Source organism: Ahaetulla prasina, chromosome 5, assembly GCF_028640845.1.
Source record: "Ahaetulla prasina isolate Xishuangbanna chromosome 5, ASM2864084v1, whole genome shotgun sequence".
Classification (NCBI taxonomy): Eukaryota; Metazoa; Chordata; class Lepidosauria; order Squamata; family Colubridae; genus Ahaetulla; species Ahaetulla prasina.
In genome coordinates this window covers 49,558,013-49,574,136 of record NC_080543.1, presented here as the reverse complement: position 1 = coordinate 49,574,136, position 16,124 = coordinate 49,558,013, and the positions used below count along the sequence as shown (strand labels likewise).

The 16,124-nt window shown below is 35.7% G+C and overlaps 1 protein-coding gene across 1 annotated transcript in view; it reads left to right on the top strand.

The window, feature by feature from the left end:
* Positions 1–16,124, top strand: part of SAMSN1 (SAM domain, SH3 domain and nuclear localization signals 1) — a 42,041-nt gene that overhangs the window by 19,686 nt on the left and 6,231 nt on the right. The window contains exons 2-6 of the mRNA XM_058186623.1: positions 1,510–1,581; positions 2,684–2,836; positions 4,400–4,532; positions 10,944–11,095; positions 13,893–14,099. Coding sequence (XP_058042606.1) covers positions 1,510–1,581; positions 2,684–2,836; positions 4,400–4,532; positions 10,944–11,095; positions 13,893–14,099 — 717 coding nt within the window. The remainder of the gene's footprint in view (positions 1–1,509; positions 1,582–2,683; positions 2,837–4,399; positions 4,533–10,943; positions 11,096–13,892; positions 14,100–16,124) is intronic.

Below are 16,124 nucleotides of genomic sequence, written 5' to 3'. Positions count from 1 at the left end.
TGACAACTTATTTGTGTGTATTGGGTATGTTTGTGTGTTTGTACTTATGATAAATAATAGTGTGGCAAATTTACAGTAAGTTTGTTTTAAAGAAATGTGCTCCTACTTTGGCTAGATATGCAAAGCTCATAAAGGAAACACATCCCTATTTGCAATATTATTTTTAGGCTTCTGAAAATTAGATTAATATGGTCTATGAACTAAAATAAAGATTCACACTAAAGCTGGAACTAGCAAACATGGTCTCTGTATAATTTTGAAATTATAATTTTATGCTGCTTATTACTGCCAACTCTTTTAGTTTTAAAGAATGTAAAAGAAATTGGACTTAACAAATATAGTAAATTTGTGATATATGACTAGGCTGAAACACCTTTTAAAGTAAAATTACTGCAAGGATGCTACTTTGTAAAATGCACAGTAAGCATCAGTTGTATGCTATTCTTCAGATCAGTACTACTGTTACATCAAGGCTGAAATGCCTACAATCTTGCTAAGCCCCTGGCATAAAACACTTTCCGCATCAATTTATTTAATTATTTTGTCACAACAGTATATATAAGCATAAGCATGAAATAACTATACAATATATAAGCATATATATGAGTATAAGTATGTAATGACAATATTAATTGGATATAATGAAAGGAAACAATAGGAAAGGAACGGTAGGCACGCTTGTGCTCTTATGCACGCCTCTTACAGACCTCTTAGGAATGGGGTGAGGTCAATAGTAGACAGTTTTTGGTTAAAGCTTTGGGGATTTTGGGAAGAGACCACAGAGTCAGGTAGTGTATTCCAAGTATTAACAACTCTGTTACTGAAGTCATATTTTCTGCAATCAAGATTGGAGCGGTTAACATTAAGCTTAAATCTATTGTGTGCTTGTGTATTGTTGCAATTGAAGCTGAAGTAGTCTTCAACAGGAAGGACATTGTAATAGATGATTCTATGAGTTAAACTCAGGTCATGTCGAATTGACATCAACATGGAAGATATAAAATATAACAAAGAAATGATTGATAAATTCATTAAAGTATGCTGTGATTTTCATTAAATAAGGAATAAATATATAATTTTTTTATTATTTTGATTATGTTTATTAATCTAAAATTGTAACGATGTTTGGTAATAAGGTGAATGTGTGATTTGTTTACTTATGAAACTTGTATAGCCACCCATTTTGCCAAAAGTGAAGCTGGATGGTGCACAACAATATTGTTGTTATTAATTGCATAAATCATATGGTTAATATAGCCCCACAATACAATATGCTATTTATTTGGTGAATATGATTGAAATTACCTTCAATTCAGCAATTTGCACCCAAAATTAGAGTATTCGCAAGTGATAATTTCTGTTCCTGCAAAAGTCTGGTTGCTTTATCTAAAATATTTTTTGCTAGTAATCCCTGAATATATGAGAAATAATTTCTCCAGATTATAATGAATCAGTTTTAAAGATAACAACAGCATCCAGAATCTATAAGCATTGATTTCCTTTTTATAGAGGTCCAGCAGCTTTGGAAAATTTGACCATCGCAGACATCACTCAACATCAAAACCAAATGATTCATCTGAGGTTTGTATATTGTGCAGTCTAGTTCATTTACATCAAATCCCTTTGCCTTTTCAACGTATAATGGAAGACATATTTTGTAAAATAATCAACTTAGCTCCATTTGATTAAAGTTTATGACTTCTAAAAAGAGGAAAATAAAATATTTTTCTCCCAGTCTTTTGTTGTAGAAAATAATAAACCCCCCTCCATCTTATCCATAATCAAAATGCAAATTGTTAAACCAGAGTGCATGAAGATCAAAGGTCCTGTAGTATTATTAATGGATTATACTAGTGCTTGCTGTTTTGCAGATCTTGAAATGCTACAATCATACATGACCTAAGAATTTTAACAAAACCAAAAAATCTTGGTTCATTTTGCTACTCTGCCAAATTTTATTCCACTTCCAGTGGGAGAAGTCAAGATTTTCTGCTTTTAAAATGTTCAAAGTCCCCTAAAGAAGTGAAAAGAAGGGTTGGTGTGATAACAAATCTCTTGTACCAAATGCCATACATTATATTCCTCTTGCAGGCTCTGGGGTTACTCTGGCATTATGAAGATTTTTGTATTCCTTTTGGCAATCTCTTTTACATTCTTCTCTTATTGAAGCAAAACATTTATTTTTTAGTAGAAAAGTTGTGATTGAATTTGTAGATTCTTACTGATGGAACTTTTGCTATGAAAGAAGTGGAGCTCTATTTCAGGTGATATGTTGCCATGTAGAATCCAGCAAATGATTTTCATTATGACATCACTGAATAAACACGTCATTCACAAATACAATGTAACTAACTGCAAAGGAAAGCTTGAGATTATAGGATTCTGGTTCATGTGGAAACCTGTGTGTATATACAATTCCAATTGCAGACAACTGCAGCTGGTTGTGTCACAGCATAATTTAGAGAGAGAAAGTATGGTTCCCAGTACCCTCAAGCAAATATATTATCTGAACAGAGCTTACAATTTGCACTGGAAAACAATAGCTAGTCATGTGAATTCTTCTGACACATGTGAGTGATCTGCTTCAATTCACTCTATACAACCAGTTCTATATATATATAGTACGTGTGTGTGTGTATATAAATTATTAAAAGCTTTTCTTTCTTGTCCTCTTTTTAAATAGCTAGATGAAGTATGTGCCACATGTGATGGCACAGAAGTGAGACAAAACAAACCCAACAATGGAGGAAGCATTGGAAAAAAGATGCGAGCCATTTCCATGACTATGAAGAAAAAGATGGGTAAAAAGTACATTAGGGCGCTTTCAGAGGAAATGGTAATTTTTTTTTATTTACTATTTTGCACCTTGAGACTCAGGCTCCATTTTTTTAATGCAAGTTCATGGGAAATTATATATAATTTATAATTTTACCTTTCTGTAAAATGAGCATTTAGCCAGCTACAACAGCTATGACAATAGAATAGAATAGAATAGAATAGAATTCAATTCAATTCAATTCTTTATTGGCCAAATGTGATTGAACACACAAGGAATTTGTCTCGGTGCATACGGTCTCAGTGTACATAAAAGAAAAGATACATTCATCAAGAATCATAAAATACAACACCTAATGATAGTCATAGGGTACAAATAAGCAATCAAATCATATTAGGAATCAGTCAATATAAATTGTAAGGATACCAGCATCAGGGTTTCAATCATACAGTGACTGGGTGATAGGAATGATGAGAAGATTAATAGTAATGCAGACTTAGTAACTAGTTTGACAGTGTTGAGGGAATTATTTGTTTAGCAGAGTGATGGAGTTTGGGAAAAAACTGTTCTTGTGTCTAGTTGTTCTGGTGGGCAGTGCTCTATAGCATCCTTTTGAGGGTAGGAGTTGAAACAGTTATGTCCAGGATGTGAGAGGTCTGTAAATATTATCACAGCCCTCTTTTTGACTCGTGCAGTATACAAAATTTAAAATATGTTCAATGAAATGTTGTTCAAGTGTTGTTCAACAAAATGTGTTCAACAAAATTAAATAAATAATATTGTGGAAACAGTTCAGAGAAAGTCTGTAAAATGAAAGGCAGGATTTGTTGAAAGTATTAAAGGTAGCCAAGAGGAATTTTTAAAAATGAGTCTAGCAGAAGGTAGACAGAATAGACTGAATATTCATTAAAGCAAAGATATGTAATGCAAAATATATAAATATAAACCAGTTCTAAAAATGCATAGTGAAGGACTGAAGAAAGAAATTGCTTCTGGAAATGCCACAATGATGTCCTGAGAAAGAAAACAATGCTAGTGATTTTTATTCAAAGGACAGAAAATAATATATCCAAGTTCCCTCTGTGAGTAAAATGCACGTTCACAAGTCCTTCATGCAGCCTATTGTAGGAATAGAATAGAATAGAATAGAATAGAATAGAATAGAATAGAATAGAATAGAATAGAATAGAATAGAATAGAATAAACAGAGTTGGAAGGGACTTGGGAGTTCTAGGCAAAGCCCCTGCTTAGGCAAATAAAAATAAAGTAAGACTATTCAATGATTTCCAATAGAAAATCTTAAGTATACTAAGACTTTCATGCATAGAAACCAATTTGTTTTAAGATTTAAGGGAGGAAAATAGGTCAGCTTTATTTAGGAGTTAGTAATAGAGCTGTTAGTAATAGTAATTGACATTATACAAAGTTCTTGTGATGCTATTGTTACACAATTATTTATCAAATGGTAAGTAATGACCATGTAAAGTCTTGATATTATACTGCTTCCTTGTCTGAAAACAATTAATTAATAAAAATGCCTTAAGTTAAAAAGTGGATATTGTATAATGCAGAGCAACCTCTAAAAGAAATATTCTCTCTCTCTCTCTCTCTCTGGTTCTCAAGAATGAAGGGGGGAAAAGTTTTTCCACTTCAAATAGGGACAGTGACCCTGGAGGAGATACAATCACAGCTTCTATAAAGACAAGTGACTCCTTGGACAGCCTCTATAGTCTTAATAGCGGCCAAAGTTCTTCAAGTAAGTACAAAATAATTATATAGAAAGTATATTTGCATATGTAACTGACTGAAAATGTTAACCTTATTCAAATAACTTGCCTGAAAATAAAACAATCCTTTTTTAGTCCAGAAATTGTAGATGATCAGCCTGGTAGAGAATTCTAGAAGTAAATATTCCAGTCTTTTCCATGCAAAAGTTATGTCCTTCAGGCAATCTATGTTTGTTTAGTGAATCTATAAATTAAAAAAAGTTTGTATACTCTCTGCATATTAATAATAAAATATCAATGCATACTTGCTATTTTTGTATGCATTTTACAGATTCACAATAAAAAATAAATATGGCAAATGTAGTTCTTTGGAAATTCTTCAAATTGATTCACTACTATTTTTTTTACAACAGTATAAAGTATTAATAATATCATAAAAGGTGATTGATTTATTAGATCTACAATTAGCCAGGGGAAGACAGTTCCAAAGGTGAGAAAATGCATAATCTCTTAGTTGTGTCTGAACAATTAAAAATGAAGCACCGTCTTCTTACAAAGCATATAAAACTGGGTTAGTTTTTTTAAGTTATGGGTTTTTTAATGGGTTTTATCTCCAAATTTTAATTGTGGCCAATTTAAATAAGTTTTTTAATTGTATTTTAATTGTATTTATAGTGTATTGTGTATTTTTACTTGGCTGTGAACCGCCCTGAGTCCTTCGGGAGAAGGGCGGTATACAAATTTAAATAATAAATAAATAAATATATATATAGGCTATAAAACACATTAAGTACAGTACTCCTCAACTTACCACCAGAATTTTGACCAGAATTTCCATTGCTAAGCAAGGCAATTATTAAGTCACACCCAATTTTACAACCATATTGTCTATGATTATTAAGCGAATCATTACAGCTGTTAAATGAATCATGGATTCATTAAGTGAATCCAGTGCCCACCATTGAATTTGCTCCTCGAAAGCTCACTAGGAAGGGTGGTAATCATATGATCCCATGATGCTGCAACCATCATAAATGAATGCCGGTTGCCAAGAGCCCAATTCTTGATCATGTAACTATGGGGATGCTGCAACTATCATAAATGCAATGATTGGCCATAAGTCACTTTTCAGTCTTGTTGAAACTTCAAACAGTTGCTAAATAAATAGCTATGCTGTAAGTTGAGGATTACTTGTAAAAGGTTTCCAGGTAGCTATTTCAACAATGAGAAACACTTTTAAGAAATTGAAGTTATATGAAACTTGGCAAGATTCAGAAGACCAACAAAAAAAAATCTGTGCAAAAATGGCTAAATCGGCAATTTAGAACCCACAGATCTGCAAATGAGCTCCTCAACATTTTAGCTGACACTGGAGTTGTTGTCCGATCATCCGCAATACAATATTGCTTATACAGCAATATTCGGTCTGTAAAAGTTGTCAGAATATAAACTTTACTCAATTGCATTACAAAAATCATTGTCTAAAGCATGTCTGAATTAGTTTGAAATGTTTGGGAACAAAGTGTTTTTGACTGATGAAACACAAACTGTTGGCCACAATACAATAAGGCACATTTGGAGAAAACAAAGTGAAGCATTTGAAGAACAGAATACCTTGCTGATTCTTCCTAGTTGCATGACCACAAAATATTATGTGGGTGGAAACATAAATTCAATTAAATAGCCCAATCCTTATAAATTTTATTGGAAGTGAGCTCTACTACTCTGGGGGTAGGGTCTAGTCATGAGCATGGTATCTAAAATTCTTTTTATTTCATTATATGAATAAAAAGTACATGTTAGGACCTGTTCTATCTGATTGTCAATACACATAAAAATTATGGAAGAGCTATGTTTTGGTGGAACTGAATGGTCAAATAGCAAAAACTGGTAGATATTTTACTAAGATGTATTTTACTGAGGAATTCATACACACACACACACACACACACACATATATACATACAGTATATATATATATATATATTCTTTTATCCAGTGGTGAAATCCAAAAATTTTTATTACCGGTTCTGTGGGCGTGGCTTGGTGGGCGTGGTGTGGCATAGTGAGTGTGGCAGCGGAAGGATACTGCAAAATCCTGATTCCCTTCCCACTCTGGGACCAGCCAGGGGTGGTATTTGCCGGTTCTCTGAACTACTCAAAATTTTTGCTACAGTTCTCCGAACTACTCAAAATTTCCACTACCAGCTCTCCAGAACCAGTCAAAACCTGCTGGGTTTCACCTCTGCCTTTTATGTTGTTATTCTGTTTCATACAGTTGCCTTTTTGTTTTTGTTTTTTAAAAAGAAACCTAAATAATTCTTTATTCTAAAGCAGAATTGTTCACTGACATAATCCTATTTTCAAATAAACATGGTTTCTGCTAGCTGAAATGCTCAAATACAGGATAATATTTTGCATATGTTTATCTTTCTAATAATTTTAACAGGGAGCTCTAAGGGTTTGCATGAAATTTTATTTCAAATGGGGAAAAAAATACACCCTTTATATTTTGGAATTCTGTTGTATTATAAAGGTTGATCTACAGTTTGGCAGACCTGAAATCCAGATCATTCAGTTTCTTTTGAGTTGTGGATAAAACAAAATGTGGGATAAGTTGAGCAAAGCTGATTCACCTTGTTCCTCCCTCTCTTCTTCTGTGCCAGCAATAGCTTTTCCCTATCTCACTCTAGACTACTGCTGATACCATAGTTTTTAAGCATAACATACCGATCTGTCCCACCCACCTCTCCAATCTTCCCAGCTCCTTTCTTTTTCTGTCTTTTAGCCATCATTGCTGTTGGTGTCCTGGCCTTCAAATGTAGCCTATACTGTTCTGACCTAGGCTTCCTCAGCAGCATGAAGCTGAGTCCTCGTCATGATAAACCCCTTTTATTTAATTTACAGGGAATTTCTCTCCAGCAAAGTCTTTCCTCTCCCAATCTTTCAAGATAGTTCACAATTACCGACCATTATCAGGCTTGGAGAGTGGCCAGGCCGATATCTTTCAGACCCCTGCAATACTTCGCAAGAATGCAGTAATGAACTAATTGTCTCCTGCAAACTCCACTCCCTTTTCATTCCTCTTTTATTCCCTCTGGGAGGGGTCATTCATCATCCACCTGTGGCCTTACTCCCAAGTTGACCTTTGTTCTTTAGCTGTTCCCTTCGTCTGGCAACTCTGTGCATGCACACATTGGGAACAAGCTCCAGCTGTTCATGTGGCTCACTGATGTCTGACTCCAAAGGCAGCTGATAACTGGCATACGGCTCTGGCCCCCTCTCTGCCTCCGATGCAGAGCCCTAATCAGCGCCTTCCCCAGACTCCAGGACTGGCCCATGTTCCTCCCCAACCTCCTCACTGTCTGCCAGATCCACTGGTTGCTGGCGGGCTGCAACATATACAATCAGTCTGTCCATTTCCCGATTTTATAAATATCCAGCTGCTACCACCATGCCTCCTCCTGCCAATACTCTTGTTGATATTTGCTATTGTTGTGCCTAGATTAAGTGTCCTTCTATGTGTGCCTAGGCCAAACAATTAAACCAAAATCAACCATGGTTAATGCATGGAGTGTTTTTACATCTCTCTTTTTGCATCTCTAGTGAGCTCATCACATTACTAAACATATCTTGAAATCAACCATGTGGATACCTCCAAAAAGTTAAATTTCTAGGGCTTCTAAACATATTTCTCTCCTTAGTAGATCATCTGCAATTAAAAAAAAGACAAGAGTAAAAAAGTTCTAAAAAATAATTGAAGGTTACAAATGAAAAGAGGGACTCCCTGAATTGTATTAATACTATGAAATGGGGTACTGAAGAATTAAACCAAATTAAAGTTTGTGTAAACATTTGTATTTCATCTCATTATTAAACACTATGAGCTATCTTATAGCTGTATATATGTAATGCTAGTACATGGAGGCATTTGTCCAATATGTTTCTTAGATGAATTTAATTTCCCTATTTGATTTTAATTCAGAACAAGGTTCACTGTAACCAGATGCATTTAATATCCATCTACTATTAAAACTCTCATGCCTATTTGTCTATTGATAACCTTCAATTGTGCAAAATCGTGCATCATAGGATAACAATTGTTGAACCAAGGTACCTGACATTGGCTAATTTACAGATTGCATCCAAAATGAAGAACACATTACTCTATTCCTATTAAAGTTTGGCAAAGTTGTAACCACTTTAGTGCTATACTACACTTCTCAGAAATCTGTAGATTGCATGGCATAAGAGAAGTTAGGAGGAACATATTCCCACTCTCTTTCTTATCTCCCTCTGACCCCTTACCCAATTGGCTGGTAGCAAGGCCCAATGGGCAAATGGTGACTGATTGTTTTGGAACTAAGGCCAAAACTTCAAATTTCGTAACAGCAGTGAGCAGCAAGGGAAGGACAAGGGAGCATCTCAGATGTCCGCTGGCAAGTTAGGATTGGCTGAGTGGCATCAGCAGTCAAAGGATGAATCTCTCTGAAGGGAGGAGACCTTTGGAGATATGCCAGGATGGGGATTAAGGATGGTCTATTGGACTTTTTGTTCCCCCTACCCCAAGAAAAGTGGTAGGCAGTTCAGCATGTCAACCAAGGAGGCGGCTTCAACAAGTTTCTCCTGAGTGTTGTGAGACGAGGGGAAACAGTTCCGGCCTGTATTATATATGGAAAGTAGAATGACCCAATAGGTGATCTAGTTTCTTTTAAAATCCTGTTGTCACAAAAGAAAGCATTGGTTTATTTTATCATTGCCCTACTTCTGAATTTAATTCCTGTTGCCCAACTTCATTTTCTTGTAAAGTTTTCAGAAACATCATGATCTAGCAAGTCTATTTAGACTTCTCCCAGATATATTTCAGCAAACATATCAGGTATAATTATTTGCTTGTTATGTATGCTGCTTTGGAGAAAATATATTCACAGTATTACTGATATCAAAAGAGCATTTGAGTGGAATACTGCAGTGTTTGGTTAAATGTGCTGAAGCAAGACTCCAGCTCTGACCAAAAATAGAACCTTTGAAATTAAAACTTTCATTCTGCAGTACATCCCAGTCCTTGTATTTAAAAGTGTATTCAGTAACATGTATAGTAAAAATTCATTCCCATATGCCTGAATTTAGAAGAAATATTCAATGGTTGATTGCTTAAATAATATATTTTAAATATACATCATTAGTTTTTAGCTTTGAGCAAGATCTACACTCTAATCCTCAGATCACTTTTTGCCAATTCAGACTTCGATCATTTTAATGACATTTGTGTTTTTGATTTGTGGACTTTGAGGGCCACATTGCTCATCTATTAACATAGCCTCAGAAATAATTAGTCTGAAATATGTGTGAATAAATTATGGGAAATGATCTAGCTAAACTTAAGTAGTATTAAGTCTCATAAATTCAATAGAACTATTCCAATGCTAATTTTAGTAAATTATACTCACTTTCTTGAAGCATTCATATTATCTGAGTTGGAAAAAAAACACAGGAACTCCTATTAATTGTAAAAAAAAGCTTATTGGCTTGGCAGATGAATATTAACACTGGTGATATCATAGTAAACACTTGGCATATAGAGGCAGGAATAGAATTTACAGGCTGTCTCTACAGTAGGCAGCTCCCTCAGCTTACCCCCAAATAGGCTGACTATATCTGTAGTAGAGATGTGAGTGTGTGTGTGTATATACATACATATATATATATGTATGTGTTACATATGTGTGTGTGTGTGTGTGTGTGTGTGTGTGTGTGTGTGTATGTATATATATATATATATATATATAGGTCTTTGGTTGTTCGGGTTTTCTCCCGTGTAAAATTGGAAGTGTCTTGGACGCTTCGACGAAGTCTCATTCACATCTTCAGGCTTCAGCTTCGTGCTTCTGGGAGCAATGTGTGATCGCAGCTGTTTCTTCCTTTTAACTGCTAGTGGGGGTTTGAACTGATTGGGTGGGAGCTTGGCTGTGCTCTGATTGGATGGGGGGTTTTCTGTGCTCTGATTGGCTGGGGGTGTGTCCTGTGTTGGTGGGGGCTTGGTTGTGCTCAGTCTGGTCTGTGCTGCAGGGGGATTTGAGCTGGTGAGCTGCATAGCTGTTGTTTGGCTTTGTGGTCGTGCTACATCTTCATAGTGGGTCTGCTGCATGAATGGATTGGAGGGGTTTGAAATGGCTAATGTTGCAGCTGCGGTCTGGCTTCTGGTCCTTGGTCGTGCTTCATGATCAGTGTGGGTTTGGGTCTGCTTTCTGGGTGGATGTGCGGTGGTGACATCCTGTGTGGACCTTGTGAGTGTGGGTCTGGTGTCATTCCTCGTGTTAGGGACTCGTTTGACAAAAGATATATATATATATCTTTAAAGTTTTCTTTGGAATAGTTTGATTTCACATGGTACCCATTTTAGGCATTACACAAAAAGTAATCATTTTTATTGCTTCCAGGTGGTGTAACTTGTTGTTCAGATGGAACAAGCAACAGAGACAGTCTAAGGTTTGATGAAGAAATCAGTTATGTTGGACCATTCTGTGGCAGAGCTAGAGTACACACAGACTTCACTCCCAGTCCTTATGATTCAGACTCTCTAAAAATCAAGGCAAGATTTCTTCATTCTATACATATATTAATGACTTTGTGCTTTAAGCTTATATAGATCTATTTACTAATTCTGTTGTAGTTTTCATATCAAATGATCTAAGTGCCAAAGCCCACTGCAACTACATAGCAAAAAAGGCTCTAAGAGTTGTAAACCTAATCTTGCGTAGCTTCTTTTCCAAAAACACTACACTACTAACCAGAGCATATAAAACATTTGCTACACCAATTCTAGAATACAGCTCACCTGTTTGGAACCCTCACCACATCAATACAATTGAACGTGTCCAGAAATATTTTACAAGAAGAGTTCTCCATTCCTCTGAAAACAACAAAATACCTTATCCCACCAGACTTGAAATCCTAGGCTTAGAAAACTTGGAACTCCGTCGCCTTCGACAAGACCTAAGTTTAACTCATAGAATCATCTATTGTAATGTCCTTCCTGTTAAAGACTACTTCAGCTTTAATTGCAATAATACAAGAGCAACCAATAGATTTAAACTTAATGTTAACCGCTTTAATCTAGATTGCAGAAAATATGACTTCTGTAACAGAATCATCAGTGCTTGGAACACTTTACCTGACTCTGTGGTCTCTTCCCATAATCCCAAAAGCTTTAACCGAAAACTTTCTACTATTGACCTCACCCCATTCCTAAGAGGACCATAAGGGGCGTGCATAAGAGCACAAATGTGCCTACCGTTCCTGTACTATTGTTTTTCATTTTCTTCTTCATATATATATATATGTATATATGAATATATATATTCACCTACAGCTGTGAAAACAGTAGGGGGTGTTTCACTTTTCCATGCAGTATTAACAAAAACAAGATGATGCTTGTATTTGTGTCACCAGCAAAGGAAAGTGTGATTAAGACTTTCACTCCTCAGTAGGAATAACAAAGTAATAATTTTAACCTGGAGAAAAGAGACTTCTGCCTAAATTACCTTCCCCGCCCCCCGCCCCCAAACTTATCAGTGATATGAAACTGGCTGAAGGGAAAATTCACAGGCACTCCAAAAGTGTAATAATTTAATGCAAGTGTTTTCAAGTATGGGATAAATTCATGTCTTAGATCAAGTCAAAACCAATATAATGTGCTAATTCAACTATTTTGGACTGTAATCAAAACCATTTTTAATTGTACATGGAGATAGCAATTCTCTTTTTCTGTTTAATCTCCCACCAATCTCTTTTCTCACCTATCTAGGGTTGTACAAATTATTTTGACCTTGAAGCAGCCACTCAGATGTTTCTAAATGTGTATTTCTAAAGTTTTGCTTCTAAATTGATCCAAAATTTTATAAATCTGAGTTTTTCCAGTGTTTCAGCTATTTCAAAGACTGCAATTGGACTACTGTTTTTGTGACTTTTTCCCAAACTAATCTAACTCTCATAACAGCATTATAATTACTATTGGATTAATCTGAATCGGATGATGTAGGAGTGAAATGTTGATATCAAAGGTGGTGGGAGAAGGTTGGTATTCATACTTGAATGCCTGTCTGTGTGGTAAGTTACTGATTGGATTGTTGTTCAATTCTTTTCCACTGGGAAAGTTAAAGTTGATGTGTGTTAGTAGGCTGTATATCATGCACTTTATTTTGCAGGCAGTTAATTCAAATGTGTGCACTATTGTGAGTTGTGGATTGTATTATGTTGGCTATGGAAAATGCAAAGCTTATAATAGAGCGTTGTTTGCTTGTTGTTGTTTTTTAGCTGCAAACCTGCATGAAAATTATAGCATCCTGAAGAAGTTAAGCTTCTTGCTGCTTTTAAAATGCAGGGTCTAGGTTCTTTTCAGTTAATTTATTAATTTATGTTTAATTATGAATTTTGTAGTCATTCATTCTCTTGTGCTTTAATTACTGTATTTTTCAGAGTATAAGACGCACCTTAGTTTTGGGGGAGGAAAATAAGAAAAAAGCTGATTGGCAGGTGGATTGGCCTCCCAAATACCCCCATTCAGTTCTTCCCAGAAGTGAATTTTAGCAACAGTTCCTTGGTTGTGAGCTCTGTGCCTTGCTTTTTTTTTTTTTTTTTTGGCTTTTTTTTTCTGCTTCTGAAACTCTGTTTCAGAAAAAAACTTTTTTTCTGCCTCTAAAAGCCTCCAAAACAGAACTTCAGGAAAAAAGCCTCTGAAGCTCTGTTTGGGAGCTTCTTTTCTGAAGCTGTATTTGGGGGCTTCTTTTCTGAAGCTCTGTTTGGGGGCTTCTTTTCTGAAGCTTCTTTCAGCCTCTGAAACCTCCATTTGAGAAGCTGGGTCGGGCTACATTCGGAGTATAAGACGCACCCAAATTTTCACCCTCTTTTTTGGGGGGGAAAAGGTGCATCTTATACTCCAAAAAATACGGTATGTTGAACTTTCAGGATACATTTTAACATGAAACAAATCCATCTATCTATCTCTATCATCTATCTATCTATCTATCTATCTATCTATCTATCTATCTATCTATCTATCTATCTATCTATCTATCATCTATCATCTACCATCTATCTATCTATCTATCTATCTATCTATCTATCTATCTATCTATCTATCTATCTATCTATCATCTATCTATCCTATTTCTTAACTGCCCATCTCCCTGTTGGCTTGGTTAATTTGTTGGCAGATCTACTTAAAAATAGAAAATATACATTAAGTATGGAGTTGCATGTTCACTTTCCTTTAAAATAATATACTTTTTTCAATAGAAAAAGCTCAGCCATATTACTCAACAATCATCTGTTATTTCATTACTTTATACTTTGTTTTCTATTCTATTTTCCTCTTGGTCTTCTTATAGAAAGGAGATATAATTGACATCATCTGTAAAACCCCAATGGGCATGTGGACTGGACTGCTAAACAACAAGGTTGGAAACTTCAAATTTATTTACGTGGATCTGATTACAGAAGAGGAATCTGCACCCAGAAAGATAAAATCTCGCAAGAAAAGTAAAAGGGCCAAGCCTAATTCTCTTCAGGAATTCTTGGAGCAAATCCATCTCCAGGTTAGCTAAAACTGGAAATGTGTGCACTTGAGCTATTCTTCACTTTTAGTTTTGTTTTCCAGCTCTAAATTGCTGCTTATGTCCATGGGTTGCTTTAGACTAATATAGAATTTTCCCCTTTGGGGATTACTTTGTTTCAAATTAAATTGGAATTGTGGATTTTATTCAGTTTGATTGTTATGTGAATAACAAGGTAGCATTGCTCTGGTTTCTACATGCTAATTTTCCCCAAAATTCTTGATTCTACTAAATAAGGATTTATCCCTTATTTATATCTGCTAATCATCTTTGCATTCTTCACCGATTCTCAATCTTTTATCATAATCAAATCAATCATGTGTTTCAGTCATTCATTTTCCATATGCAGACATAGTTAATTTTAAACTTAAATACATGAAATCCGGGTGGGATCATCCGTCACCATGGGTTTAAGTATCTGCAATATGCCAGTGATACCTAACTTGATACTCAATGTCTACTACTGGTGACCCAAGTGACACTGTTGCTGCCCTGTTATGGTGCCTGGAAACTGTGGAGGCCTGGATAGAGGACAACAGGCTTAGACTGAACACTGGCAAAACCAAATGGCTTTGGGTGCATGGGGTCCCAATATCAGGGGCTTTGTTATCTTTGACTCTGGATGGGTAGCACTACTCCAGATAGATCCAGTCTGCAACTTGGGGGTTCTCCTGGATTCACAACTCTGGCCTAAACAGCAGGTGGCAACTGTGGCTAGGAGAGCTTTTGCAAAACTTCAGGTTGTGCACCAGTTTCAGCCTTTTCTGCATCATGAATCCCTGTGCTCAGTTATTCAGGCCCTAGTCATCTCACGGTTGGCTTATTGTAATGCGCTCTACATGGGGCTACCCTTGACCAGCATTCAGAAGCTATAGCTGGGGCAGAGTATGGTGGCACAGACAGTTCTAGAGGTCAAAGAATTGCCCATGTAATACTATTGCTCTTTAAGCTGTGTTAATTACCAGTCTGTTTCCAGATGCAATTCAAGGTGTTGGTAATCATTTTTAAAGTCTTTCATAGCATGGATACTTGAGGGACATCTCATCCCACTGGGATTGGCCAATTTCACTCTTGGTGGCAGAAAAGGCATGTTGTGGGATCTGTCAGCCTAATTATTCTGGCTAGTGGTGTCCAGGAGAAATGACTTTTCTGCCATTGCTCTTGCCCTCTGGAACATCTTGCCCCCAGTGTGAGGTTGATACTAACCCTTCTGACCTTTCATAAGGGCCTAAAGACCTGGCTCTGCCAGTTAGCTTGAGGCCTAAGCATCAGAGTGGAGGTGGTTGGTTGATCGAATAATAACATAGCTCCCCTCCTCCCATAGTATTTGTGGGCATTAGTATATATATTGTGATTAATATTTATATGTATATGTTAGGGTGTAGGTATATGCATATGTATATATACATATGTATGTGTACACATTGGAGAACAGGCAACAGAATTTCATCTTTAATGTGTGCCAGAGCGCCCATAGAAAAAGATGACAATAAAGCTTATCTTATATATTAATAGGGTGAGAGGGTGGGAGGGAGTGGGATCTGTTGTTAATTGTCTGTCTTTCTGTCTGTGTATGCAACTATCACCAATCTCTGGATTTCTGCTGTCATATATACCCACATAATCTAGATAATATGAATTTCTACATCTTGATATATATTTTAATTCTGTCATTCGTAACTATACCCATACCTTCAATTTCTTGCATGTCTTAATTATTTCCACTCTAAAAAAACATCTTCATTAGAGTATATCCATTTTTTAATCTTATTTTTACAATCAGTCTACATTTTTATTTTCTTTCCTGTCATTCCATTTGATAATTCATGTTCATTACCATATATTCTCTTACATTCTAAGTCTAATTTTTCATGTGGTGTAGTCAACAATAAATGTCTCTATAGATATTTACTTTTACAATCAATTAAAGCTTTCACATAACTTTTTAATAACATACAGAAGGTATAGAGTAAGTTACTAGCCTTAGTCATATTTGTGCTATTTATA